The sequence below is a fragment of the Phoca vitulina genome, unplaced genomic scaffold (assembly GCF_004348235.1).
Source record: "Phoca vitulina isolate PV1807 unplaced genomic scaffold, GSC_HSeal_1.0 scaffold13, whole genome shotgun sequence".
NCBI lineage: Eukaryota > Metazoa > Chordata > Mammalia > Carnivora > Phocidae > Phoca > Phoca vitulina.
Genome location: NW_022589716.1, coordinates 28673708 through 28701451, shown reverse-complemented (window position 1 = coordinate 28701451; position 27744 = coordinate 28673708). Strand labels below are relative to the sequence as shown.

At 42.0% G+C, this 27744-nt stretch overlaps 1 protein-coding gene across 1 annotated transcript in view; it reads right to left on the bottom strand.

Moving 5' to 3' along the window:
* The window catches only part of GXYLT2 (glucoside xylosyltransferase 2), a gene marked incomplete at its 5' end in the record, with an annotated part of 101288 nt that overhangs the window by 16812 nt on the left and 56732 nt on the right, over positions 1 to 27744 (bottom strand). Inside the window, 2 exons of the mRNA XM_032412153.1 lie at positions 2847 to 2970; positions 4051 to 4302. Of these exons, the coding sequence (XP_032268044.1) occupies positions 2847 to 2970; positions 4051 to 4302 (376 nt within the window). The remainder of the gene's footprint in view (positions 1 to 2846; positions 2971 to 4050; positions 4303 to 27744) is intronic.

Below are 27744 nucleotides of genomic sequence, written 5' to 3'. Positions count from 1 at the left end.
CTTTAAAAAAAAAAAAAAAAAAAAAGATTTTATTTATTTATTTGAGAGAGAAAATGAGATAGAGAGAGAGAGCATGAGAGGGGGGAGGGTCAGAGGGCGAAGCAGGCTCCCCGCTGAGCAGGGAGCCTGATGCGGGACTCGATCCTGGGACTCCAGGATCATGACCTGAGCCGAAGGCAGTGGCTTAACCAACTGAGCCACCCAGGTGCCCATTAAAAAAAGATTTTATTTATTTATTTGTCGGGGCGGGGGGTGGGGAGAACAAGCAGGAGGGGCGCAGCAGGCAGAGGGAGATGTGGGGCTCAATCCCAGGACCCTGGGATCATGACCTGAGCCGAAGGCAGACGCTTAACCAACTGAGCCACCCAGGCGTCCCTTGTGCATTGCTTCTTCGTCCATGGCGACCCAAAAGACCATAACAACAAGCATGTTTATCTCCCGTGTAAGGGCCAATCTCCTCTCCCTCCTCTCCCTCTCTCCTTTCTAGGGATAAAAATGACCAATCTTTTTTCTAAATAATTTTCTGGTTAATAGAAAGTGACCACAATATAAACAAAGAAAGAGCCTATCATATGAAGGATATTCAGTTCAAAGATCTCATGTTTAATAAAGTACGTGCAGAAAGTATGAAAAAGGATGATCAAACGCAGGTCACAGAAACAGCAATCAAGGAGTTACCTAAGAACTCGCCGATCGAAAGCTAGAAAACTTGGTTATTGGTACTGCTCAGAACCAGGGTTTAGAACAACCTCAAACTATTTGATAATATTCGAGCACTCAATGGATTTAAGATGGGGAGTACAGAAGCCATCAAACTCAGCTGGTTTTCAGCTCCAATTAAAGACAAGGGCTCCTGTCTAATTGCAAAGCTGCTTACAACTGCCTTCAAGTAGTATTTACTCACTGATCACGTCCTCAAATAATCTGCAACAGGCTAAGAGGATTTCTGAGGAGGAAACTGCGAATCTTCAGAATTCCTGTTTGGGAATATGTCCAGATGGGCTTCTAAAAGATAGTTTTAGCCACATAACAGAGAGCAAAATGCAATACGTAAAGGACGAATAGTTCAGTGCAGAGATACATTTTGGGATGTCTCCCCAGCTCTCTAGGATTGCCCCTCTCTTAGAACTTCCCCTCTCCCCCAAACGCAGAGGGCGGAAGTCAGAGGGGCCTGGGTATACACCCCTGCTCTGTCACTCATTAGCAGTGCTGCAAATTAACGAACTCTCTCTTGGTATCTTTGTCTGTAAAATGGGGATCATATTCTCAGGGTGGTTGTGAGGATTAAAGAAGATAATGCCTAGACCAGCACCTGGCACTGAGTAAATAATAAATGTCAGCCATTATTTCTTAGCTGCATGCTCCCGGTCTAGCTGACCCATGCTGGAACCCTCTGGTTTCTCCCCCTGGGAATTCAGAGTGAGGCTGGAGTTCATCTTTGCATGTGGCTGCACGTGGAGTATGAAACGTGGGATACTTTGCTTTGAGGCCTGAGGAGCAGAGAAGGAGGTCCACAAAGAGAGCAATAAGCAATGTCAGTGGGAGAAAACAAGCCCGCCCTGGCCTCCTCCTCATTCTCCCTCTCCTGCTTCAGGTCCTGGGCCGAGCCTGCTGGCCTTCCTGCCTTGGTTTCTAGCAGACACCAGTTTGCTAATAACAAAGTATCCCTTGTGCTTGGACTAACTCTGGGACTAACTTTTACACGCAGCCAAAAGTCCTAACCAATCCATCTACACACCTAGAAAAAAGATGAAATCTGCTTAGGAAGAAAAAGGAGGAGGTACAGATCTTAAAGTTCCTATTACTGTCAGAGGGAAACGGATTAAAACATGCCACCAGCGAACGGCCAAGGCTTTCCCTTCCTCTAATGAATTCGTAGTGGGAATTTTCCCCAGAAACTCTCTTTCAATCTGCTTTTTTTTCTTTTCCAGGATTTGCTCCTTCTAGATCCAAAGACCTATGAGATTAGGTTTTATTTCAGAGTTCTATTTAAAAAAAACAATTCAAGTACATAGTAGGTGCTTCCAGAGTGACAGGTTATCACAGGCAGAAGTCTTTATGGACAGGAGTCTCTATTTTAGGATTTTGTAAAGACAAAGAAATGAACTGAATAGGTCCGGGTAACGAGAGCTTTTTTTCTCCCCAAAAGATCTTTCTCGAGGAGAAAACATGGTTTTGATTCTAACAACATTAAATACAGTTTTAGCAAATAAGAAAGAAAAGAGGAAATTTTATTAGTTTTAGGTGTCAACATCAAAAAACACAGATCAGAGATTTGCATCTCCCTCCCCCAACTCCACCAAATCATTGATACAATATAAGGAATTTTTTTTTTTTTTTTTTGCCTCACATGAAAAGAAAAAGGAATGGAAGTCTAAGTCCTTATTCTAGGTTCATTTAACTCCGAACAAGTCACTTAACTGTAAGGATCCCAAGAATCAATTCCCTTCAATCTAGCAATTGTTTAGCCACAGAGGGCCTCCCTGTCTAGCTTATAATGTTGGCATTCAGTTCTGTGCCCTGCCAATAATTTTGACCACACTTCTTAGAAGAATGGTGTGGCCAAACTCTAAAAGATATTCTCCAAAAATGGAGTCCAGTGTTGGAGGTTGCAACATTTGGCCTTTTGTGTCAGCAGCGTGAGGGCAGCCCCCAGGGCGGGGTGGCGGGGGGGGGGGGGGGGGCCGGGGGGGGGGGGTGGTGGTGTGTGTGAATGAAAGGGCGCATTTCACAGGGGAACCCGGGCACAATCCAGGCTCAGTCAATCGCAGACCGGGCTGGAATGTGCTCTGTGCAGGGCGGTGGGCGGACTCCTACACAAACGGCATTCTCGCAAGAGAGCCTACCTGGATTGAAATAAAAAATAATATTTAATAAATCCTGGTCTCCCCACGTGATGGCATTCTTGTACTTCTGGTACAGAGGGTACAACATGTCCTCCCAAGCCAAGCCTGTTGGAATCATGCTGTTCTGGAAAAGAGAAAACCATCAGAGGGGCTGAGGCAAAGCAAATGCATCTTGTCCCCTGGGAAACAACAGAGAGGAACTGGTGCCCTCAAACCCTCCAGGAATGAAGCAAACGGGAGGGGTCCTGCTGGCCTCAAGACATAGGACAAGGCAAAACCAGAGCTGGAAACTATAGAGTTTTGCCGGATCGCTAACACATGGATCCAGGATGGACCAGGAACCAGTAGTTGGGGCTATCGTTTCTGCTCAGAAAACTGTGCCCAAATTGAACCTCTTTTTCTCATGCTTAATTCTTGCCTCAGAAGGGAGGAAACAGAATACAGATAGCAGATTTAAGGTATCTAAGGAAAAACACCTTTTCCTTGTCTTAACATAATTTGCTTTTAAAATAAAAGCAACACACTCATAGGCTAAATATTCAAACAGCACACAAAGATAAAATTAAAAAGTAAAAATATTCTTCCTCCATCCTCCTACCATCTCCACCCGCACTTTCCCCAGATATATCCACAGTTAACAATTAGGTATCCTTCTGGAAATTTCACTATGCTTTGTTTCATTTTCACTTTTTCCCTTAATATTTTTTAGAGATCAATTTATATTACTTGTAGATTAATCTAATTCTTAATAGGAGGATGAGTTTGTTTGTTTGTTTTAATTTTTGACTAGTTCTCTGATGCTCATTTAGGTTCTTTCCAGTTCTTTACTAGGATAAAGATGAGGCCATGAGCAGCCTTATCTCTGTGTACGTATATAAATATATCCCGAGGATAATTCCACAAAATTTTCCATGGCTTTTGAAGCTTTGGGTATACACAGAGTTCAAACATTATAGAATTCAGAAATGCAAGATAACATTCCTGAATAGCAACTGTGCTGAAGCTTTAAATTCCATAACCACCTGGACTTTTCCTGAACAAACATTTCATAACTTTCCAAATATTTTCCTCTTCCCTGGCCCCTTCCATCCTCACCAACAAGCCACCTACTTCCAAAATCAATACACTGACAATCTAGGAACATCACTGTTGAAATGACTAAAACTCCCAATTTTTAAACATGAAATATAAAGTATTTCCTTACCTTAAACTGAGCACTTCTTATGCGAGTTAAATTCATCAGCATGACTCCTGAATTAACTCCTGCAGAGCCATAGAAAGGGTGCCGAGCAAAGCGGCTGTACCAGCCAATCTTGGGGATTTCATGCTCAGGGGCCATGGCGGCAAGCTGCGTGGCATTAAACTGCCTCAGAAGCTTCCAGATGTCATCAACGGGTCTCAGAAAGAGAACGTCAGTGTCCACGTAGAGAAGTGAATCCACATCCTTTAAAATCACCTTTGTGTGTTTGGGGGAAGGAGGGAGAAAACAAAATAAAAACAAATCAGAAACAAAGGAAGTGGCCTGATATGTCAACAGTGCCACCAATTTCATTGGTCAATGCTGAATTCTAGAAAGGGTACCATGCTCTTAGCTTCCATTCCTCCCGTCTCCTTTGACTTCAGGGATAAATATCAATCGAGGGGTAAAGACTCAAAGGAAAATAAATCTTAATTCAGGATGGTTCAATTCCAGGACCCTAGACTATATTTGGTAAGGGTTGAACTTTTCAAAGGAATGACAACCTCAGCTCATGGACTGAGGCCCTCTCTTCTCCTTTCATTCTCCAATGAAGCCATCTGTCTTTCCCTCTTAGTTTTCTCTTAGAACAGGGGGGGTCTGGCATTAGACAACTTGAAGTGGACAATCTCTAGACCAGCTCATGCCAGGCTTTGGGGTAAATACTCTGTCTCTGGATCTATTTCTTTTAGTGTTGATGGGTATGACTGCATCTTTTTGAAATGACATTTTCAGCTAAGATTTAGTCTTGGGAATAGACGAAACAAATCATTGGTCAGCTTTGTTTGTATATCCGAATTGGCAAACTTTTTCTCTAAAGGGCCAGACAGTAAATCTTTCAGGGTCTGTTGCAACCATATAAGTCTGCCATTGTAGCACAAAAGTTACAACAATGCGTAAAAGAACGGCACAACTGTGTTTCAATAAAACTTTAGGAACACTAAAATCTGCATTTCATATAATTTTCAGAGGCTACAAAATCTTTTGATTTTCTTCAACCCTTTGAAATGTAAAAGCCATTCTTGGTTCATGGGCTGTGATTTTTAACCTCTGTTGCAGTTCATTTAAGCCAGCCACCTAAAGCAAATCGGTTCTTCTGTCCTAACTGCTTAGCTTACCAGAGTTTTGCCTTGGGGTTTGAGACTTCAGTCTTGGGTAGTGATAGTGTTATTTGCCTTGTTTTGCCTTTATTCCCGAAATTTAGTGGTCGCTTAATTAAGAAAGGATTTGAATTTTCCTGGATCCCTGGCCTAACATCATCCTAACACCATAACAACACTTGCAATGGGCTGCATGTCTGTGTCCTTTAAGAATTCACATGTTGAAGTCCTAACCTCTAGTGTGATGGTATTCGTAGATGGGGTCTGTGGGAGGTAATTAAGGTTCAATTAGGTCATGAGAGTGGGGACTTCATGAAGGGATGAGTGCCCTTATAAGAAAAGATGCCAGAGAACTTGCTGTCAGTCTCTATCATGTGAGAAAAAAATGAGAAGCAGCTGTCTCAAGCCAGGAAGAGGTACTTCACCAGAACCCAACCATGTTGGCACCCTGATCTCAGACTTCCAGCCTCCAGAACAGTGAGAAAATAAATTTCTGTGGTTTAAGGCACACAATCTCTGGTATTTTGTTACAGCAAGCTAAGACAATATTCCATTGGGATCCCCAATATTTAAAATTGATGAAAATGCACACTGTATGATACAGGTATCATGGAGATTTCAGACTTGAATGATTTCAGAGCTTACATGATCAGCTGCAGGATCTAGCTTTCATTCCTCATCTACTAGAGGAATAGATTTTACAAACCAGTAAAATGAAATTAAGAATAATGATTGCCTACCATTTTATAAGAGAATATTATCTTGACATCCATTTTAACAACTTGAAGATCGTAATTTTAGAATTAGGATGAATTCTTCAAATTGAACACACAGACTTAAAAAAAAATCCTCTACCTCATTCTTATTTTTTCTTATTTTCCCAGAGAAACGTAAAAAATTTACCACAGAATAGCATCTGTCTACTAATTTTTTTTTAAAATCACAGTTACAGAGTACTGTGGAGGAAAGGCAAACTCTCTACAGAAGTATGAGTAAATGCATGTTATGATATAAATTATGTATCACATGTAAACACAATTATGATTTCTTGCATGCCCACCACCATCCCAAGTACTCAATATCTTGCCAATTTATTTTACTGGGAAGGAAAACTAAAGCAAAGAAAAGGGTTCTGTCCAAGTTTACATGTCAAATAATGTTAATGATTGCTGGATTTTGGCTAATAAGGTCATAGAAAGATTAAGTCACTTTCTACAATGTGTTTTCAGGGAAAAGAGAATGTATGGAGTTCCAATAAAAAGCGAATTTAGAATTGCAGAATTAGAGAGGAAGAGAAAGCTATCTCAACCTATGTGAAATAGTACAAATTTCTCTTTATGGCTGATTATCTAATAAGTCCTGAAGAAAAGCATACAGTATTAATGTTTTAATCAATTAAGGGTTATGTAGACATCTACCCAAAAGAATCAAGCTTGCTGACTTGATTATTCTGATTTTTTTCTTGGCCCTAAGTCATCAGTGTTATTAAAGCTATCATTACTTTCTTCGACAAAATGTTACCACCCCTCAATAAAACAAAAAAGAAGAAAACAAAAGACTCTTCTGACGAAGGTCTGGAAAAAAAACTAAAAAGATCTGAAGAATGGAGATATTCCAACATGAAGGTACAGGCAATATGTTTAATCAAGAGAGGAAAAGGCAAAAAAGTTGTATTGGAAATTTATCAAATCAGAAAAAACTTAAATACGGTAAAATTTTTATTTAACCAATATCCTATTATTTGACACACAAGATTGCTTCCCTTTTTTATTATTATAAACTATACTACAATGGGTATCTTTTAAGGGGGACTTCTTTTTTTTAAGATTTTATTCATTTATTTGAGAGAGAGAGAAAGAGAGAGAGTACATGAGCGGGGGGGGGGGGGCAGAGGGAGAGGTAGAGGGAGAAGCAGACTCCCCGCTGAGCAGGGAGCCTGATGTGGGGCTCGATCCCAGGACTCTGAGATCACGACCTGAGCCGAAGGCAGAGGCTTAACCAACTGAGTCACCCAGGTGCCCCTTTAGGGAGATTTCCAAGCATATAATATGACATTTCTTTTTCTTTTTAATGTAGTAAACATTCACATAGTTAAAAATAAAAATATATTAAAGTAAATTTATTGGCAATTTATTCTTCCTTGCGATTTTGTCACCAAATCCCATTCTTAGAGGTAACCGACGATACTGGACTGCTCTGTGTTGAGCCAGAGATATATTATACGTGTAAGAATAAATAGCTATGCGCCTACCATCCCTTTTCATGCTACAAATGATAGCATAGTGTCTACAATGTTATCAGCCTGCCTTTTTTTTTTTAAATAAAACAATCCTGTAGGAGGACTTTACATATCAGCACATACAGATTTTATTTCTTATTTTTGATGTCTGTGCAGCATTTCATTGCATGGCTCTAGCGTAATTTATCTAGTTACACATTGTAGGACATTTAGGTTATTTTCAAGCTTTTGTTACGACAAACAGTGTCACATTGAGAAACCTCCTCATCTCAATTCATTTCAAACACACATGAGTGTATCTGTAGGATAAATTCATTAAAATATAATTCCTTAGTCAAAGAATACAGGCATTTGTACGTTTGATAAGTGTTGCCAAACTACTTCTCTAGAAATGGACCGATTTAGCCTTTGGCCAGCAACGTAAGAGGATGCCTCTTACCCCTTACCTTCGCCAGCATCCTGTTTGGTCATGCTTTTGGGGCTTTGGCTTCCAAGGAGCACACCTCAGAGGGGCTTACCCTATCAATTCATTTTGGTTTGTATTTTCCTACAAGTCTTGCCCTGGTGGACTGCCTGGGATCCAGCACTGTGGGAAGAGATGATGCATGTCTGGAAAACCAGTGACAACCATTTAAGGACACTTGAATACCAGTGCTGGCCCCCACCAGGGGGCACCCACACAGGCCCCAGATCTGAGGACTCACGGGTGGGAAGCCCTCTACACACTGTCCTTCTCCAGAGCCATATCTAATCCCTCCTCTGCTGCTCTGATTCTAGAGACGTGCTTTCTGGACTAGAACCAAGGGACAAAGAAGAAAAGCTTAGGAATAAATTTTATGGCTACTATTTTTGGAAAGCTTGCATGTCTTCAGTGAAGATGGCAAAGCCAGTCCAATGTACCCTACAGAGTGCAAACCAGGGCCTGTGGGCCTGTGGGTCAAATTCAGCCAATGAATGGATTTTTAAAAAATTTTTAATACATAGTCTTTTTAACCATCTGAGCCACCCAGGCTCCCCAATACATAGTCTTTATTTAAAAAATTGTATTAGTTGCCAACATTTTGTGAAAACTGAATATTTCTCAGAAATACCTGCACTTCTGTTTAAAAAAAAATTGACAGCTCCAGCAAGAACAGCCTGCATCCTACAAGGGAAAAATCTGCTGGTGCTTGTGGACAGGTACTCCCGACATCCTCAGTTCATTCATACAATAAACATTTACGGAGGGTCCACTAGATGCCACGTGTGACCAGCAGTGACTGAGAAAGACAAAAATCTCTGCCCTCATGAGGGAGTCAGATAACACAAAAGATAAATATATTCATTATAGAGTCTATAAGCAGGTAAAGAATAAAGCAGGGAAACGGACCAGGGGTCCCAGGTAAAGAGGAGTTTGCAATTTTAAATAGGGCTGTGGAGAAAGTGTTGCTCAGAAGGAGGTGAGCAAATGGAAATAAAGCAGGCTGGCACTTTTCCAGAACAGCAGGGGACCAGTGTGGCTGGATCAGGGCCAACAGAGGGAAGAAGAGTTGGGGAGGAGGATAGAGGGTGTGTGGGGCACTTAGGGCTTTGCTTGCCCTTGGACGAACTTTGGTTTTTACTCTGAGTGAGATGGGAGCCACTGGGGAGCTTTACAGGAGGGGTGACACAGGATCCGACTTAGAGGAATGGTCACTGTGGATGCCACACTGAGGACAGACGATTAAGGTGTGCAGGGGAAGCAGGGAGCCCAGTTAGGACAGCATCTTAGTAATTCAGGTGAGTTGTGATGGTGGCTTGGCTCAGGGGGTAACAATCCAGCGAGTGAGAAGTGGTCAAATCCTAAAGAGAGTATAAAGATAGGGCCAACAGGATTTCCTTATGGGCTGTAGGCGCCACATGAGACAAAGAGAAAAGTCAAGAGCAATTCCAAGGATTTTAACCTGAATGAAAGGTACAACAGAGTCACCTCTACCTCAGAGGGTACTGCTTGTGTCATTCCTGACTTACCCATCTGGCCCTCGTGGGTACATACGGGCATTTGTAACCGCTGAAGCCTAGCTCCTTCCCTCCCTCCTCAGCATCTGCTCTCCCTGAAATGCCAAGAAGCCCATGGGTGCTCCTGGGAAGGGATACATCATGGGTTTCTGGGGCAATGGTCGAACCATCTAGTTCTTGACCACAACGGTGCTTACATAGGTGTGAGCTTGTTAAACTAAGCACATACAGTTTTGGTCGGTAGCTCATATTTCCAAACAGACACACCATACCTAACGGTACGTCTCACAGATGTGAGAGTCCTTCAAATCTTGAGTCTGGCATTTGTGAGTTCAATTCCAGGCAGGGTGACCCCAGGCCCTGTGACTTTGGACAAGTTCCTCCATCTTTCCAGGCCTCCATTCCCCATTTGTAACAAGTGGAAAGCAATTATCACCGCCACCACCACCACCCTTCTCCCCAGGTTGTCCTAATGATCCAGTGGAATAACACACACAAGGTACTTGGTACAGTGGCTGGTACAGTCAGTCTTCCGTAAGTAATGGTGTTCTTACTGTAAGAAGTCTCTGTTTCCCCTCGTAAAGTATCAAGTGTAATTAGTTACCATTGCCGTCAGTGCCCACAGCACTTCAAAACACGTCAACCACAAAAAGCCTTTTACATAGTCAGAGTCAGGCAGAGAAGAAGTTTTTGAACCTTCTGATATCATCATAATCTACTTATTATCTTGACTGAAAACAAGTACGTAAGGCTTTTTTCACTCTTTACCCGAAAAAAACAAAAGACCAGGGCGGGGTGGGGAGAAAAAAAACCCCACTCTTTCTGTAACATTATGTCTCTGAAGGCTAATTCTGCAGCAATTATGGCTGTTATTAATTTGAAGAGGATCATTTGGCCATGTGATAATGGGAAGAGGAATATTTACCGAAAGGATATAAAACTAGCCATTCTAATTCCCTTATGGAAATCAGTCAGCACCAGAAATGAGGCCTTTGTTTTCTTAGGAAAGCGGGGGCAGAAATGCAGCACATGATAGCTATTTGTAAGAGACCCGGACAGCTGTAATGGGCGTTGCTGTCCCTGCTCCCATTCACTGCCCCAACCTGGGCGGCTGTCCCCAGGGCTCAGTGAGGACCGGAGGCTGGCCACGGGCAGCAAGATGATCAGGGGCTCACGGGCTTACCTTCAAGTTTGTTCTGCCCCAACTCTGTCCTCTTAACAGTACAACTTAGCGGTTAAAAGCTCTGGGTTTGAAGTCGAATTTCAGTAGCCCCCCCCAATCCACAAGGGATATGTTCCCAGACCCCCAGTGGATGCCTGAGACCGTGGAAGGTCCCGAACCCCCCACACATACTGTGTTTTCTCCTATACATATATGCCTAGGATGAAGTTTAATTTCTAAACTAGGCACAGTATGAGATTAACAACAATAAAAAAAAGGGACAATTGCTCAAATGTACTGTAATAAAAGTTATGCGACGGCTATCTCTCTCAAAAATGTCTTATTGCGCTGTCCTCGCCCTTCTTCTTGTGATGACGCGAGGTGATAAAATGCCTAGGTGACGACATGGAGTGAGGCAAGTGGCGTGGGCACTGTGACGTGACATCAGGCTACCAATGACCTTCTGACCGGACGTGGGAAGGAGGATCATCTGCTTCTGGGCTGCAGTGGCCTGGGAGGAACTGACACTGTGCAAAGTGAAATGCGGATAAGCGGGGGGCCCACTGTATGTGTGTTCAAATTCCGTTTCCACTATGAACTGTGTGGTCGTGGGCAAGCGACTTACGCCTTTGAAGCCTCAGTTGCTCACCCTGTAAGTGGTGCAGGCACCCACTTCACGGTGCTGCTGGGACGATGAAAGGAGACCGTGCGTGCCAAGCCCCTGGCAAACACCCAGCAAGCACTCGGTTGATGTGCCACAGTCTTATCATCATCCCGTCCCACGAGGGCTGGGATCCTGGATTCCCACCCGGGGGAACAAGAACCTGGCTATAGCAGTAGAGGCAATTGTAGGAGTAGTAGTGACATTCTAGAATGAGGCATCGTCTCTGGTCTCCAGGAGGTCTAATGGGGGAGGCAGAAAAGAGGCAAAGCAAAGTGAGGTGTGGGGGATGATGGGGTAGGACGGCACACAGCAGGGTGCCTAAACCAGTCTGCAGTGAAAGCAGGGAAGACTTTCCAGAAGAAGCAACATCTAAGCTGAGCGACTCGTGAACAGCAGGGCAAAGAGTACTGAAGATCAATGGAACAGCATGTGCAAAGGTCCACACCCAAGAGAGAGCATGGTGCAGGATGGGATGGCAAGGTGCCCGATGGCGCTGGAGCGGACAGTGGGAGAGCTAGGCTGCTGGTGATTACGCTGGCAGAGTGAGCAGGGCCCAAACAGGAGCTATGCCAACACATTTGGACTAGATTCTGAGAGCAAAGGGGAGATGTCAAAGGATGTCAATCAGAAAGCCCAAGGTCAGATGCTTCTTCTCTTACTCACATTGCCCACATCTAACCATAAAGAGTCCCATCAGCTTCTCCAAATACATGTGAATCTGCCCTTTTCTCTCCCTCTCCACCACTTTCTCTGAGTCCAAGTCATGATTGCAGCTCCCCTGGAGGTCTGGACAGGCCAGTTCACTGGTCTCACTGTGTCCATACTGACTCCCCTCCAACATATTCCTCACAGACCGGCCAGAGGGATATTTATTCTTTGACCCATGGGGTATTTACAAGTGTGTGGTTTGATTTCCAAATATTTGGGATTTTCCAGATTTCTTTTTGTTATTCATTTCTAAATTAATCCTCTTGTAGTCAGGGAGCACACTCTACATGATTTCAATCCTCTTAAATTTGTGGTTCAGCATATGGTCTATCTTGGTGAATGTTCCCCGAACCTATGAAAAGAATGTTTATTCTACAGTTATTGGGTGGAGTAGTCTATAAACTCTAGAGCTGTCAATTACGTCACTTGGCTGATAATGTCGTCAAGGACTTCCATGTTTGTATTGATTTTCTGTTTGTTTATTAGGACCACAGGAGCTCCGTGGAGTTTTATCTCCAGACACTAAAAGGGGGGGGGAGGGGGCAATTGTGAAATTACTGCAAATTCACTTACATCAACAGATATGATTAAGTTCCAATAGTTTATTTTTGCTTTTGTTTTCCTTGCCTCAGGAGACATATCTAGTAAGGAGGTGCTATGGCTGATGTCAAAGAGGTTACTGCCTGTGTTCTTCTCTAGGATTTTTATGGTTTCAGGTCTCACATTTAGGTCTTTAATCCATTTTGAATTTATTTTTGTGTATGGTTGAAGAAAGTGGTCCAGTTTCACCCTACAGTCCAGAAATTGCACTACTAGGTATTTACCAAAAAATACAAAAATACTAATCCAAAGGGATACATGCACCCTGATGTTTACAGCATGTTATTTACAATAGCCAAATAAGGGAAACAGCTCAAATGTCCATCAACTGATGAATGGATAAAGAGGAAGTAGTATATATACAATGGAATATTATTCAGCCATAAAAATCTTGCCATTGGGCGCCTGGGTGGCTCAGTCGTTAAGCGTCTGCCTTCGGCTCAGGTCATGATCCCGGGGTCCCGGGATCGAGTCCCACATCGGGCTCCCTGCTCAGCGGGAAGCCTGCTTCTCCCTCTCCCACTCCCCCTGCTTGTGTTCCTGCTCTCGCTGTGTCTCTCTCTGTCAAATAAATAAAATCTTTAAAAAAAAAAAAAAAAAAAAATCTTGCCATTTGCAATGACATGAATGGAGCTAGAGAGTATTACATTAAGCGAAATAAATTAGAGAAAGACAAATACCATATTATTTCACTCATATGTGGGACTTAAGAAACAAAGCAAATGATCATAGGGAAAAAAAAGAGAGAGGCAAACCAAGAAACAGACGCTTAACTATAGAGAACAAACTGACGGTTACCAGAGGGGAGTTGGGTGGGGGTATGGGGGAAACAGGAGATGGGGATTAAGCAGTACACTTGGTGTGATGAGCACTGGTGATGTATGGAAGTGTTGAGTCACTATATTGTACACCTGAAACTAAATTACACTGTATGTAAACTGACTGGAATTTAAATAAAAACTAAAACAAAACAAAAAACCCAGATGTGATTTGGTGACCATCACTCATTTTCACACTAATCATAGTCAATTATCAAAAGGTGAGTGTTGAAGTCTCCAACTCAGATTGTGGATTTGTCTAGTCATCTAAGTATGTTTTTTGCCTTGTAGATTTGGAAGCTCGTTATTAGATGCATACTCATTTAGGTTGGTTACATCTTCTTGACAGCTTGATCCTTATATGGTTATGAAATATTCAGGAGACTTTTTTAAAAAACCTACATTAGAAGATGCCACTTTTGGGGCACCTGGGTGACTCAGTCGTTAAGCGTCTACCTTCGGCTCAGGTCATGATCCCAGGGTCTTGGGATCGAGCCCCACACTGGGCTCCCTGCTCCGCGGGAAGCCTGCTTCTCCCTCTCCCACTCCCCTTGCTCGTGTTCCCTCTCTTGCTGTGTCTCTCTCTGTCAAATAAATAAATAAAATCTTAAAAAAAAAAAAAAGAAGATGCCACTTTCATTCTTAAACCCCTTCAAGACTTGTCACTGCACTTGAAATAGTCACACACATACCATGGCCCATAAAAGTCTCCGCAGGATGGACATGCTCTGCCCACCTCTCCCACCTCATCTTCTATCAATGGCATTCTTTCACCTCCCAGCCTAATCTAAGGATTTTCTGGCTTCAGGGCCTTAAACTTTTCCTTATCACTCTGTTAGTGTCAAAGCCAGCAGAGGCTGGGGAGCAGAGTAACATTACCAAGGCAATAAGCTCTTGATTCTCTTCCTACACATGGCCAGGGTCCTCTCAGTCGGAGATGCTCTTAAGTCTTTGCTGAGACAGCCACTAACATATAAATCTCCTCTTTCAGAAGGAAAATAAGTTGAAATTATGGATTTATTTACCAAGGAATCATTTTTTGGAATGTTCTCTCATTTCACTCCCTAAGTTCATGACATTTGAGGCAAAGGAGATAAGGTTTCCAAATGTGCTTAAAAAGAGTATCTTTACAGGGGCACCTGGGTGGCTCAGTTGGTTAAGCATCTGCCTTGGGCTCAGGTCATGATCTCAGGGTTCTGGGATCAAGTCCTGCATCGGGCTCCCTGCTCAGCGGGGAGTCTGCTTCTCCCTCTAGCCCTCCCCCCTGCTTGTGCTCTCTCTCTCTCAAATAAATAAATAAAATCTTAAAAAAAAAAGAACATCTTTATTGACTCTGAAATACATGCACAGCCTCTGATGCTTTAGTCAGTTTCAAGGTTTTTGAGCTATTGTTTTATTTTTATTTTTTAAAAAGATTTATTTATTTACTTTAGAGGGGGGAGGGGTAGAGGGAGAGAGAGAGAGAGAGAGATCCTCAAGTAGACTCCCTGCTGAGGGCAGAGCCCGACTCAACTCGGGGCCTGATCCCAGGACCCTGAGATCATGACCTGAGCCGAAATCAAGAGTCAGATGCTCAACCGACTGAGCTATCCAGGTGCCCCTGTGAGCTACTGTTTTAGATAATTACCTAAAGAATCAAAACTATGATTAGTGTGAAAATGGATGATGTTCCCAAATCATACCTGCTGATGTAAATGACTTCGCAGTAATTTAGTGTTTCTCCTCTTTATGAGTCTGTCCATTAAGCTCCATGGAGCTTCTGTAATTTATGATAAGCACCTTCCCTGTCCTGTTAGTGAAGGGCTCCCAAAGGCTTCCCACAATGTGGATGTTCTGGAACACCCAGCTCTGACTTATCCTTTAGATCTAAGCTCAGATGTTACCTCCTCAGTAAGGTTTCCTGGAGAGAGCCATCTCCCCTCCCCCTTCCCAGTCTCCTCATCGCAAAACCCTATTTCCTTCTTTCCACCACTTCTTACACCAGTGGCTTTTGTTGAATTATTTTCTCATTTATTCTTGCCTCCTTGGTGAGAATAGAAGCTCTGTGAGGGCAGAGATGCTGTGTGTCTAGTTAACTTCTGAAGTCCATGCGCCTAGCACAATGCCTGGCATAGAGATTAGGCATCCAATAAATATTTACATAAACTAAGGAATGCAACTGCTGAGGTGTCTCAGAACCACTCTAAAACTTTAAATATGCTTTAAGGCTGATGGTAGACGAGGATAGGTCCTGAGAAATGAGATGGTCTGTGAACAAATGAAGTATAGAGCCTCAAGTTCCTGAAGAGAAAACCAACATAACACCACCCACACCAATGAATGTCCTTTTGTTTGTGCGTCCCATACATCTCCCTCCTCTGTTGATGGGATAGCTAGGTGCTAAGAATATAATTCCATTTCCTTACCTCTCAAGCAGCTCTAAAAGGCCCTGACAACTGAAGGAAAAGAAAAGGAACCAGAGGAGGAAAGGCAGAACAGAAGCAAAGACAAAGAAGCCATTCAGATCCAAGTAGAACTGAACTCCAGAGAGGGACCCATTGGAAAATGACATCAATGATAATCAGAAGAAGACAAAAAATATTTAAAGAGGGTTAAAGCAGGAGGTGGAAACCAAGAGGAGGAAAGGACAGGGATTCAAGAAGAAGAGAAGAAGAAACATTTTCTTGTTTTTGCCAGGTGAAGACATCATGTATATGGGGAAAAAAATACATATATATGTATATAACATATATATATTGCTTATAACTAAAATAGCCACAATCCATCTACACAGAATCAGCAAGGCACAGTGTGCATCTATACTAAATGGGATTATGAGTAAAGAAATGGTGCTCCCATGGAAAGGCACAAGAAATACAGACATTATTTCATTGTAGGGAGATGAAGGGTTCTGGAGATGGATGGTGGTGATGCTTGCACAAGAGTGTGAATGTTCGCAGTGCCACAGCCTTATACACTTAAACATGGTTCAAATGCTTGAAAACATTTATACTGTATATAGTTTATAATAAAAATGGGGAAAAAGGAAACACAGGCACCATTATTATATCTTTTCAATGAAAGTTTGCTTTACACAATGTGCTTCGTGATGTTACTTAACCTATTTCTACCTTTGTGAATTTTCACTTCACTAAGCCAAATGTATTTGCAGAGTTTTTCCAAGATCTCTTTCGTTCTTTCATTTCCACAATTTCTATCAAGTCCCTGTCCTTTTTCGTTTCTTTTCTTTTCTTGTTTTGCAATATCAGTCCTACAGCATACTCTTCTGCAGGCAAGATGTCTATCAAAGCTGACCAAGAGGACACATTGGCCAAGAAAGGAGCAGCGGGAGCCTCCCTTCTGCTACTTGCCTTCTTCTCTAACAGAGAGAGAGCCCTCTCCCAGGGTGCAGAGCCTGGGAAAACGTTTGGTGACCCCTGCCCCTTGTCATTCTACAGAAAATTCAGCTGGATGGAATAGAGCTTCTATGGTTATCTGGACTTTCTGCTCTGGGACCAAAATTCCAAAGCCTCCAAACCAAAAATAGAAAGGACAGGAAATTCTACATATCAACATAAATCTGCAATCTGGTAAAAATAAGTACCCTTTCCTCCACCATTCCTTCATTCTCCTTTTGAAAAAACACACACTGGACCTATATTGAAACAGGCTATTACAGACACAGTAATTATCAAGAGAAAAAGCTGAATAATAATGAACATTTCTACCGATGTCTGGGTAATCTGAGACATCCTCTAGTAAACAGAGGTGGAAATCTGAAAAATGCAAAGCTGTGATCAGAAGAGGTTATAGCCCAAGACCCATGTAAACAATAATCCCATAAAATAATCAGGTAAATAAGATACTATTCTGATGAAGTAATTATAATAATTATAACCACTCATATAGCACTTATTATGTGTTTCTGTTCTGCTAGCTCTCCCATGTTAAATCATTTAATCCTTACAACAACCTAATGAGCCAGTACTATTATCCCCATTTTACAGATGAGGAAACTGAGACACAGAGAGGTTAAGTTACTTGCCCAAGGTCACAGAACTATACGAAATATTCAATCAGCAGACATTTTTGTCAATAAAGTAATTTACAAATGTAAAGGAATAATAATCCCTTTGTTTACTCAGTACCTGTTGTATGTTAAGCCTCATTCTGGGCATTTCATATACATTGATGCTAGTGCCTCAACAACCTTGCTAGGGTGGTAATATTACCCCCATTTAACAGATGAGCTGAAATGGCGTACCTAAGGTCACCACGAAAAAATGGGAGCACCTGGGAGAAACCAGAGTTCTGTGACACCAAGGCTCATGCTGATTTTCACCTAACGCTAACCGGACATGTTCACAACGTGAATGATGGATGTGGTCAGTCAGAGAGTAGTTGTTCTTAAACCTCTGTGTACCTGACAATCATCTAAGAAGTTTGTTTAAAAAGATTCCCAGGCCCTACCCCCAAACTCTGAATTATTAGGTCTGGCATAGGCCCCTAGAACCTGCATATATGTATGTATATATGTATGTGTTTTTAAATGTTTTGTTTTGAGACCATTTTAGATTTTCAGAAGAGTTGCAAAAAGAGTCCAGAGAGCTCCCAGGTACTCTATACTGAGCTTCCCCCTGTGTTAACATCTGACATACCCACCGAGTCTTTGTCAAAACGAAGAAATTAACCTTGTACAACACTATTAACTAAACTATAGAATTGACTCTGATTTTAGCAGCTTTTCCACTAATTTCCTTTTTTGGTCCAAAATCCAATCGAGGATCCCACACTGCAATGAGTCGTTATGTCTTCCTAGTTTCCTCTACTAGGTGACAATTCCTCAGTCTTTCCTTGGCTTTTCACGATCTTGACACCTTTGAAGAGTACTGGTCAGTTACTCAGTAAAAGTCACTCAATTTGCTGTCTGGTGTTTTCTCATGATTAGACTGAGGTTATGCATGGTCGGGAAGAATATAGCAGAGGTGAAGTACCCTCCTCAGTGTATCATATCCAGGTGTACACGATGTTGATACGTATTACTAGTGATGTGAACCTGGATCACTTGGCTCTGGTGCTGTCTGCCAATATTCCCCACAATAAACATATTATTTTCCCCTTCATAATTGCCAAATGTCCTGTTTCTGGTTAAACATTTACCCCCTACTTTTAGCATTTGCTGGTAGATCTTACCTGCAGTCATTAGTACGATGGTGTGCTAAGGGTCATTTTCTATTTCCCTCATACTTTGTACAAGTATTCATTGGAAATCCTCCATAGGAAAGAGTTGTCATGTCTCCCCACTCATTTATCCTTTCTGTTATTTATTTATATTAGTATGGGCTTATGGAAAATTATTTTATTTGGGGGGTTATAATTCAATACTATCATGATTTATTTTGTTGCCCAAGCTGTTCCAACTCTGGTCATATGGAGCTCTGTCAGTTCCCAAGCCCTTTCAATTTGACCCCTCTCCATTCATTCATTCAATTCATTCATTCATTTTTTTATTTTAGCACATCGTTAATTTCCAGCACCAAATACATTCTGCTTCTAGCCTCTTTCAGTGGATAGAGCTAGGAAATACATGTATGTATACTAACAAATCCATACGTATATGTCTATAATTAACTATCTATCTATGCATCTATCTATCTATCTATCCATCTATTTATCTATTTAAAAATATGAGTCCACATGGATACCTGATCTCAGGAGCCTGTGTGTATTTGAGAAATAATTTATTAAAGGTAAAGAGAATTCTGAGCTTAGATGATTAGGGTGTTGGGCCAAGATTTAAAGAACTGGGTATGGTTTAATAAGTGAGGCTAGAGATGGCGGAGTGAAGTGCCCAGGGAATCATCCCCAGGATACAGTATGGAGGAGGATAGCATGTACAGCATCTCGGGACAGCGGCAGAGTGGGCTGGCTGGAGCGGTAAATCATGATTTGGAATAATGCTGAAGAATGAACAGGTGAACTCGGTCGGAATGCGTAGGGCCCTGAATAAAAGGCTGAGGGCTTGGACTTGATCCTACATGGGAAGAGACTCTGGGAAGGTTCTGAGCTCAGAATTCACATGCTGAGAGTAGCATTCAAAACCCAAAACTCCGGGAGTGGCATGCAGGAGGGAAGGGACACAGATGGCGGGGAGACGAGTAAACAGGGCGATACAATCATCCTTCTCTCTATTGTCACTGTTGTGTTTGTTTTTTTGTATTAATGTAAATACAGCCAGACCCAGAACACCTGGTCCAAAAGAGGCCCATACTTTCATGGTGTATCTCTATGTCCTTGCAGATGTGAGCAGAGAGCTTCAGTACCTTTCAAAAAGCTTTGATGTTCTTGTTTTCTTCTCTTTCTGACTGGTTCGCCGTTCTAAAAAATTCTCCAACTGACACAATGCACGAATGCATGCTTGTGTGTTATAAAAATACAGAGAAGGCAGCAATCTGTGGTGTCAGAAACTCAAGTTGCTCTTTTCCTGTCTATTCTCTGCACCACCAATCCAAGCCCCCACACCCTCTCTCTTTTCATTAGAATGAACTAATTGGTAACACTTTAGTGAACATCACCCGATGGTTTCTACACATTTATCAATATGCCTATGTGATTATAGTACGGCTAGGCATTCAGATCTCAACTCAGTTGTTACCTCATCAGAGATCCCCTCCCCATCACTCTCTAAACTCATAAATTTTTCCCATAGTTCTTACTACTACCTGAAGTTAATATATAATTAACTTTTTTTTTTTCTTGGTCATTCTTCCTTGATTGGGATGTAAGCTCTGTAAGAGCAGGAAATTTGTCTCTCTTGCTCCCAGTCATATTTCCAGGGACAACCACATAGTTGGGGCTCAGTAAACACGGTTGAATGAATGGCTGTGTGTATAAATGTTTGTGTGCACATATATACACACACAAACATGTGCTTTTGGATTCTTTAAAAGAGCAGTGGAATCATGCTACACATACTTGCTAATTGTCTATTTTGAGGTATTTCCCTTTCATTTTGGATGTGCAGAGAACAAAGGACTTTCTGTTCAATGTTGAATTCTCAAATATCCTATTCGATAATGTTAAAATAGTTTAAGATAGGGGAGACAATCATGAACACTTGGAAAGTATTGTTCCTATGTAGTGCTTTTTCCCTGTTTTTTAAAAAATATATTGGAAATTTGTGCAAAAGTAAATCTCCATCTTTTTTTTTAAAGATTTTATTTATTTATTTGACAGAGAGAGACACAGCGAGAGAGGGAACACAAGCAGGGGGAGTAGGAGAGGGAGAAGCAGGCTTCCCCGCGGAGCAGGGAGCCTGATGAGGGGCTCGATCCCAGGACCCTGGGATCATGACCTGAGCCGAAGGCAGACGCTTAACGACTTAGCCACCCAGGCGCCCCTCCATTTTTTATTAAACAGTGATCTAAGATTTTAACAATTTTGAGATTTTAAGGTTGTTCATTAAATTACCAGCTTAAGATAGGGTGGCACAGGAGACATGAAAGTGTATCAATTTTTATTTTTGCTTCTATTGTGCCCTCTTGTGGAATTACATGTAACTTACATACTCATTTCTGTGAAGTTTTTAAAAAAAGAGCAGATTGTACCAATGTCATGACTACATTCACACATGGTCCCCATTAACAACCTAGACTCCTCTGATCAGTTTAATCTTTGATCTCCATGCAAACAAGAGTCAGACTGCCTCTGAGCTGGGCAAATAAATGATGGCTTTGTTTAGAATGATTCTCCTAAAATTCTGGCTCATCAAACTTGTATTTGGTCTTTGATTTCATCATCTCAGCTGTGCGGCCAACTGTTATAGCTGCATGCAGGACGTTTTCCACAGGCCTTGCATTACTGAAGGTATCTGCTTTCGCTGGTGTATTCCGAGATAATGGCTCTCTCAGATCTTCCATCTGCTTCCATCCCTTTTGGCTTTCTTCCTCCTGTTATCAGGTGTTGCAATCCCAGCCAGCAAGTACACACTATCTTTCTCTGTTGACTGTAGACATCCTGTTAGCCATGGCAACTGTCATTTAGAACAGGCTAGTTTTTTTTGGTCAGATGGTGTCTCACCAGAGGATGCGTTCTCTGCTAGGGAGTTGTTAGAAACGGGATCATTGGGTCACCAGGAACCGTGGCTCTTCACAAGTACTGGAAGTTTTCTAAGAATGGTTTCCCTTTCCTTATATTTGAGAATCAAATCCAACCAACATTTACTAAGTATTTACTGGGTGTAAGGCTGGACACTTTTATAAGCATTATATCTTCAAATCCTCTCTACTGCCCATTGAAGCACTTGCTAAAGCCCTGGTTATAAGTACGTGCTTCTTTCCTTCCTCCCTTCTTTGGTTCATTCGTTCATTCCTTCCTTACACCCATCCACCCATCTAAATAGTTTTACAGAGTGCCTTTTGTGAACATGTACCATGCAATACTCTAGGTGCTGGAGATCAAAGATCTTTCTCCTGGTAGGGTGCACAATCTAGTGAGAGAAGTAAAAAAATGAAACAAATAAGCACACCATGTAGTATTCTAAGTTCGAAGACAGGATAGGGGAAAAGCAAAGTGAGGGTGTAGAGCACAACAGAGCAAAGACATGTGTACTTTTGTTATACCCATTAAGAGTGGAAGAAGGGAAGGTTCAGGGGAGGAGACATTTTGGAACACTTTGGTAATGTTTTGGTAATGTACAAGAGAAAACTCAGGCACTTTGAAGCTGAAAGAAGTAGAGCGGAATAATTATACTACAGAAGAAACAGGCTAATTTCAGTCACCTCATTCGTAGAAAGGATACAGATCAGTACACTCCTCAGAGTTGTGAAGAGTTAATGAAATCATAAACCTAAAGAGCCTAGCATGTGTTAAGTGCAGCAGACATCGCATGGTCTTTCGCCACCTACCATACATTCTTCTTTCAGTGCTATGTCCTGAAGATATATCTTAAGCCTATTTCTCAAACTATTTTCAACTGCACCTCACAGTAAGAAATGCATTTACATCATGATTCTAGCACACACATATGTAAATACATAAAACAGAAGCAAAATTTTCAAAAATGGTATTTGCCCTTACTATATCCAATGCATGCTCATTATTCTATTCTACTTTATTTAATTTTTTCAAAATCTGATCGTAATCCACTGAATTGATTTGAAGAGTTACCAGTAGGTAATTTTCCACAACTTGAGAAATATGAGAGTTGCAGTTAACAAAGGCTTGGTAAACAATTAAATGTAGATAGATAAACAGAGAGACAGACAGGTGGACGAATTTCCACGTCTCCCACTCCTTGTCCTACTTTCATAGCTAACAACCACTTCCAATTCTTTAAATTGCTTTTTTGGATTTGTACCTTCATGTCGCTAAATAATATGCTAAAATAACAACTTTTCCTCTAAATTTGTAGCACTTCTGACACCAAATGTGTCAATTCTCCAACACTGTGCATCAATCGGATGTCCTACAATTCAATTATGACACTAACTACCTGAATTAGTGCAGACCCCATAGGGGAAGGGTTCAGTCTGCCAAGACTGCCCCTCACTTTAGATGCCAATCACAGTACTCAGTTCTCAGGTACCCACACTTCTGACTAACTTGGCTACAAGTACATGAGAGTTCCCATGATCTACTCCTCAAATTGGATGATTTGCTATAATAGCTCAGAGAACTCAGAGAAACACTTATTTTTAAGGGTTTATTATAAAGGATATAATAAAGGATATAGTTGAAGAGGTACAAGGGTGAGGTTCAGAGGGGTCCCGAGCACAGGGGCTTCCATCCTCACAAAGCATGGGCTGTACCACCATCCTGGCACATGGATGGATGTGTTCACCAATCTGGAATCTCTTTAAACCCCATACTTTACAGATTTTTGTGGAGGCTTCATCACATGGGCATGATAGTTTATTGAATCAAACTCTAATCTCCCTCTCCCTTCCCAGAAGATGGGGAGTAGTGTTGAAAGTTTCAAGCTTCTAATCATGCCTTGGCCTTCCTGATGACCAGGCCCCATCCAGAAGCCCACCAAGAGTTACCTCATTGGAACAAAAACCACTCCTATCACCCAGGGAATTCCAAGGGATTTAGAAACTCTATATAAGATGCTCCTATCACCCCAATTGCTCAGGAAATTACAAGATTTTTTAGGACCTGTGTCAGGAAGAAGGTCAAACACCAAATACTAGAATAAAATATATTCCTAGCACCCATATCACTCAGAAAATCCGCAAGAGTTTTAGGAGTTATGTGTCAAAAACCAGGGGCAGAGCCCAAATATGTATTTCTTATTATGTCATACATGCCTTGTCTGGGGACTTTCTACCCTGGAAGATAATTTAGCTCCCTTTCACACATACTCCTCACCCCGCCATGCTTCTCAGATACATACTTCTCATCTCCCAAAAGAGCATATCAAAATACTGATTGGATCAATATACAATGTTATCTTATGATGGCCAAGTAAACACTATTTCTAATCAAGCCACGGAGCGAACCACAATACTTTACCCTTCTGTACAATTCTATTTTCCCTGGAATTAAGACTTGTCTTTTTTGCTGTTAACATTTCGCTTGGTTTTATACATATTTAGCAAAGTTTATTCCACAGATCCCTCACTGGCTTCGATCAGGATGCTGTGTGGCTGTCACCTTCTTTGCCCGGAGACTTCTTTTATGTCTCTTTTGTGGGATTCCTTGCTCCCAGTGTCCCACGTCTTCCTCTTTCTTGGTGTACTCCTTCATTCTGGTGGAGCAGTCTATCAGCAGCTCCCTGAGAGAAGACTCAGAAGAGGTGAATATTTTAAAACTGTGCACATCTACAAATGTCTTGATTCTACCCACATGATTGATTTGTAGTTTGGCTGGGTGTGGAATTTTAGGTTGGAAATGATAATGCTCTGAATTTTAAAGGAATTGCTCCAATATTTTAACAATTCCACTACTGCTATTGAGAAATCTGGAGCCCTTCTGATTTCTGATCCTTTGGATGTGAACCTTCCCCCTCTTATTGGCACCTAATATGATCTTTTCTCCCTATTGTTCTCAAAGTTCAAGTCCTTTCTTCCATTTGATCTAGTCTGCTGTTGAATCCCTTGAATTTTTCAGTGCAGTTATTGTATTCTTCAGCTTTTTGATTTCTGTTTGGTACTTTCTTGTATTTTCTATCTTTTTGTTGAAATTCTCACTTTGTCAGTGCATGGTTCTCTGACTTTGGTGAGCATCTTTATTGCTGTTATCTTTTTAGTCAGGTAAATCACTTATCTCCATTTCATTAGGTTCTGTTTCTGGAATTTTATCCTATTCTTTTATTTGGAACATATTCCTCTATTCCTTCATTTTCCTTGACTCTCTGTATTGGTTTCTGTGCTTTAGATAAAACAGCCACCTCTCCCAGTCTTGACAGAGTGGTATTGTATAGAAGATGAAGCTTTTTAATCAACCTCAAACTAGGCTGTGCCTGAAAACCTTTGTGATGATTCAGGCCACCTTCTTTGTTCTTAGTGGTTCCCAGTAGTTGACGGTGTGCTAAGACCCATTTCAATGTAGGTGGTATGGGTATTTTCTTGCTTGCCAAATATGTAGGAATCACTCAGCTAGTTTCTAAATTTCTTTCAGAGGGAATTGTTCCATGTGTAGCGGTAGACTCTGTGTGTCCATGAGAGGAGATGAGTTCAGGAGGTTCCTATATTGCCATCTTGGCCTGGAACCCTGAAAGTTGAAGCCAATCTACCTGATGTTGTATGTCTTTTTTCCCCTGATTTAATGCGATCGTCTTTTGATGGGTTCCCTCAATCTGGAAATCTATATCTTCTTGTTCTGAGAAATTTTCTTGAATTAATTTCAAGGCTGATTCTGACCCTTTGTGTTCTCTGTTCTCTCTTTTCAGAATTACTATTGTTCAGATGTTGAATCTGTCCTCTGTCTATTCGTTTCACTATTCCCCATCTCATTGTTTTCTATTGTTTATTACTCGGAACAATTTCCTCAACTTTTTCTGCAGTTTTTCGGTTGAGTTTCTCATTTCTGCTACCACATTTTGAATTTATAAACACTTTGGTTTCAGTCTCTATATGTTTCATTTTTTTGTAGAATCCTACGCTTCTTCATGTAAGATCTCCTTTTATTTCTCTGAGGATACTAATGACAATTTCTTTAGAAGTTGTATTTATCCTGCATAGATTATTTGCTCTAAGTGGATTTTTTTGTTTGTTTGTTTTGACTTCTGTCTTTCCTGTTAGAGGTTTTCTTCAAATGTCTAGTGATTTCTGGATTTCCGTTAGTATTTAAGGATCCCTTGAAAGCATGTAGAGGGGACTTGTCAGCTGTGTGCTTCAGTATAGAAAGTGCTGGCTGTGCCGCCTTGATAGGGAATCCCCTGATGTCAGTGTCCTTAAATCCCCACAGATATTTCTTTCAAATCCCTGCCTAAAAGGCATAATTTTCCTTGCAAGGTTCTGGGAACTATGTGAGAGTAAAGGGTCTGGAGTCTTAAGATTCATAAGTAAGGTTTTTTTTTTAAGATTTATTTATTCATTTTAGAGAGACAGCACGCACTCAAGTTGGGGGAGGGGCAGAGGGAGAGGGAGAGGAGTGAGTGTCAAGCAGATGCCACGCTGAGCATGGAGCCCAACACGGGGCCGGATCCCACAACTTCAAGATCATGACCTGAGCTGAAATCAAGAGTCGGATGCCCAACGGACTGAACCACCCAGGCACCCCCCATATGTAAGTTTTTGATTGAACCTCATGTTTCAACATGATGCCCTTAGTTGTGCTTTGATTTCCCTAGTCCAGAGATACTCTGTTTTACCTTCTCTAGAAACAAAACCTCCAGTCTTTTGCCCAGGGTAAGAATGAAGCAGAATCTCAGTTACGTGGTATAAAATAGGCAACCTGGGAGTCTAACTGCTCCTTAAAGAGACTTGAATCAAACCCCATGATTTTAGGTTCATCTTTACTGTCACTTCCAGACATAGCTGGTGCCACCAAATCACTGGCCTTTTGGGGGTTGTGTCATGTAACTCAATTACTTCTGGACTTTCCTCACTGATGGTTAAAGATACAGATGTCTCAAGTGAGCTAAGTTGGTTACTACCATTCAAAATATATTTTGAGGGGAGGAGCAAGATAGCGGAGGAGTAGGAGACCTGGATTTAGTCTGGTCCCAGGAATTCAGCTGGATAGGGATCAAACCATTCTGAACACCTACGAATTCAACAGGAGATCGAAGAAAAGAATAGCAGCAATTCTCTGAACAGAAAAGTGACCACTTTCTGGAAGGTAGGACGTGTGAAGAAGTGAATCCGAGGCGATATTCGGGAGGATAGACGGCGGGGGAGGGGGCCTCCATCAGCCGCTTCTGGCAAGTGATAGAGTCCCAGAGCACAAAATCGGAACTTTTAGAAGTCAGCTCCGCTGAGGGACGTCGCTCCAGTGGCTAAGCAGGGGGTGGAACCCTCGTGGGACAGTGTGGTCTCAGGACCCTCGGGGTCACAGAAAGACCGGGGGTGCCTGAGTGCGGCAGAGCTCCCAGGTATCGGAGTGGGGAAGCCAGCTGCAGAGAGAGAGCCGAGGTGCGGGCTATCAGCTCAGGGTTGCCATAAACCGTGATCCGCGGCACAGTCGGGCCACTGCTCCTCCAGCAGGGACCCAACAAGTGGCAGATCCAGGGAGACTCCCCTTCCTCCTCCAGGAGGAGCGGCGCGGGAGCGCACCACAGGGATCTGCTGGGTTTGGAGACACCACACTGAGTCGGGTGCCAGAGATAGAAACGCTCGGTCACAGGCTGGGTGAGCACAGAGTGTGGCCGGAGACCAGGGAGACGGGAGTGATTGACTACTTTTCTCTGGGGGTGCACTAAGGAGCAGGGCCCCGAGTTCTCGGCTCCTCGGGGGCGGAGATTGGGAGGCCGCCATTTTCACTCTTGGCCTCCAAAGCTGTACGGAAAGCTTGCAGGGAACAAAAGCTCCCAAGAGCAAACCCGAGCAGATGACCTAGCCGGGACCCAGCAAGGGCGGGGCAATTCCGCCTCCGGCAAAGACATTTGGGAACCACGGCAACAGGCCCCTCCCCCAGAAGACCAGGAAGAACAGCCAGCCAAGACCAAGTTTACCGATCAATGAGAATGGCAGCACTCCAGCGCTAGGGGAATACTGCACATAGAATCCATGGCTTTTTTACCATGATTCTTTAGTCTTTCAAAGTTATTTATTTTTTTTAACTTTCTTTTTCCTTTTTTTTTTTGAATTTTTCTTTTTCCCTTTTTCAACCAACATCGTATCAATCCCTTTTTAAAAAAATCTTATTTTTCATTTTTAGAGTCATATTCTATCCCTTCATAGTAGTTACCCTTATTTTTGGTATATATATATATATATATATATATATATATATATATATATATATAT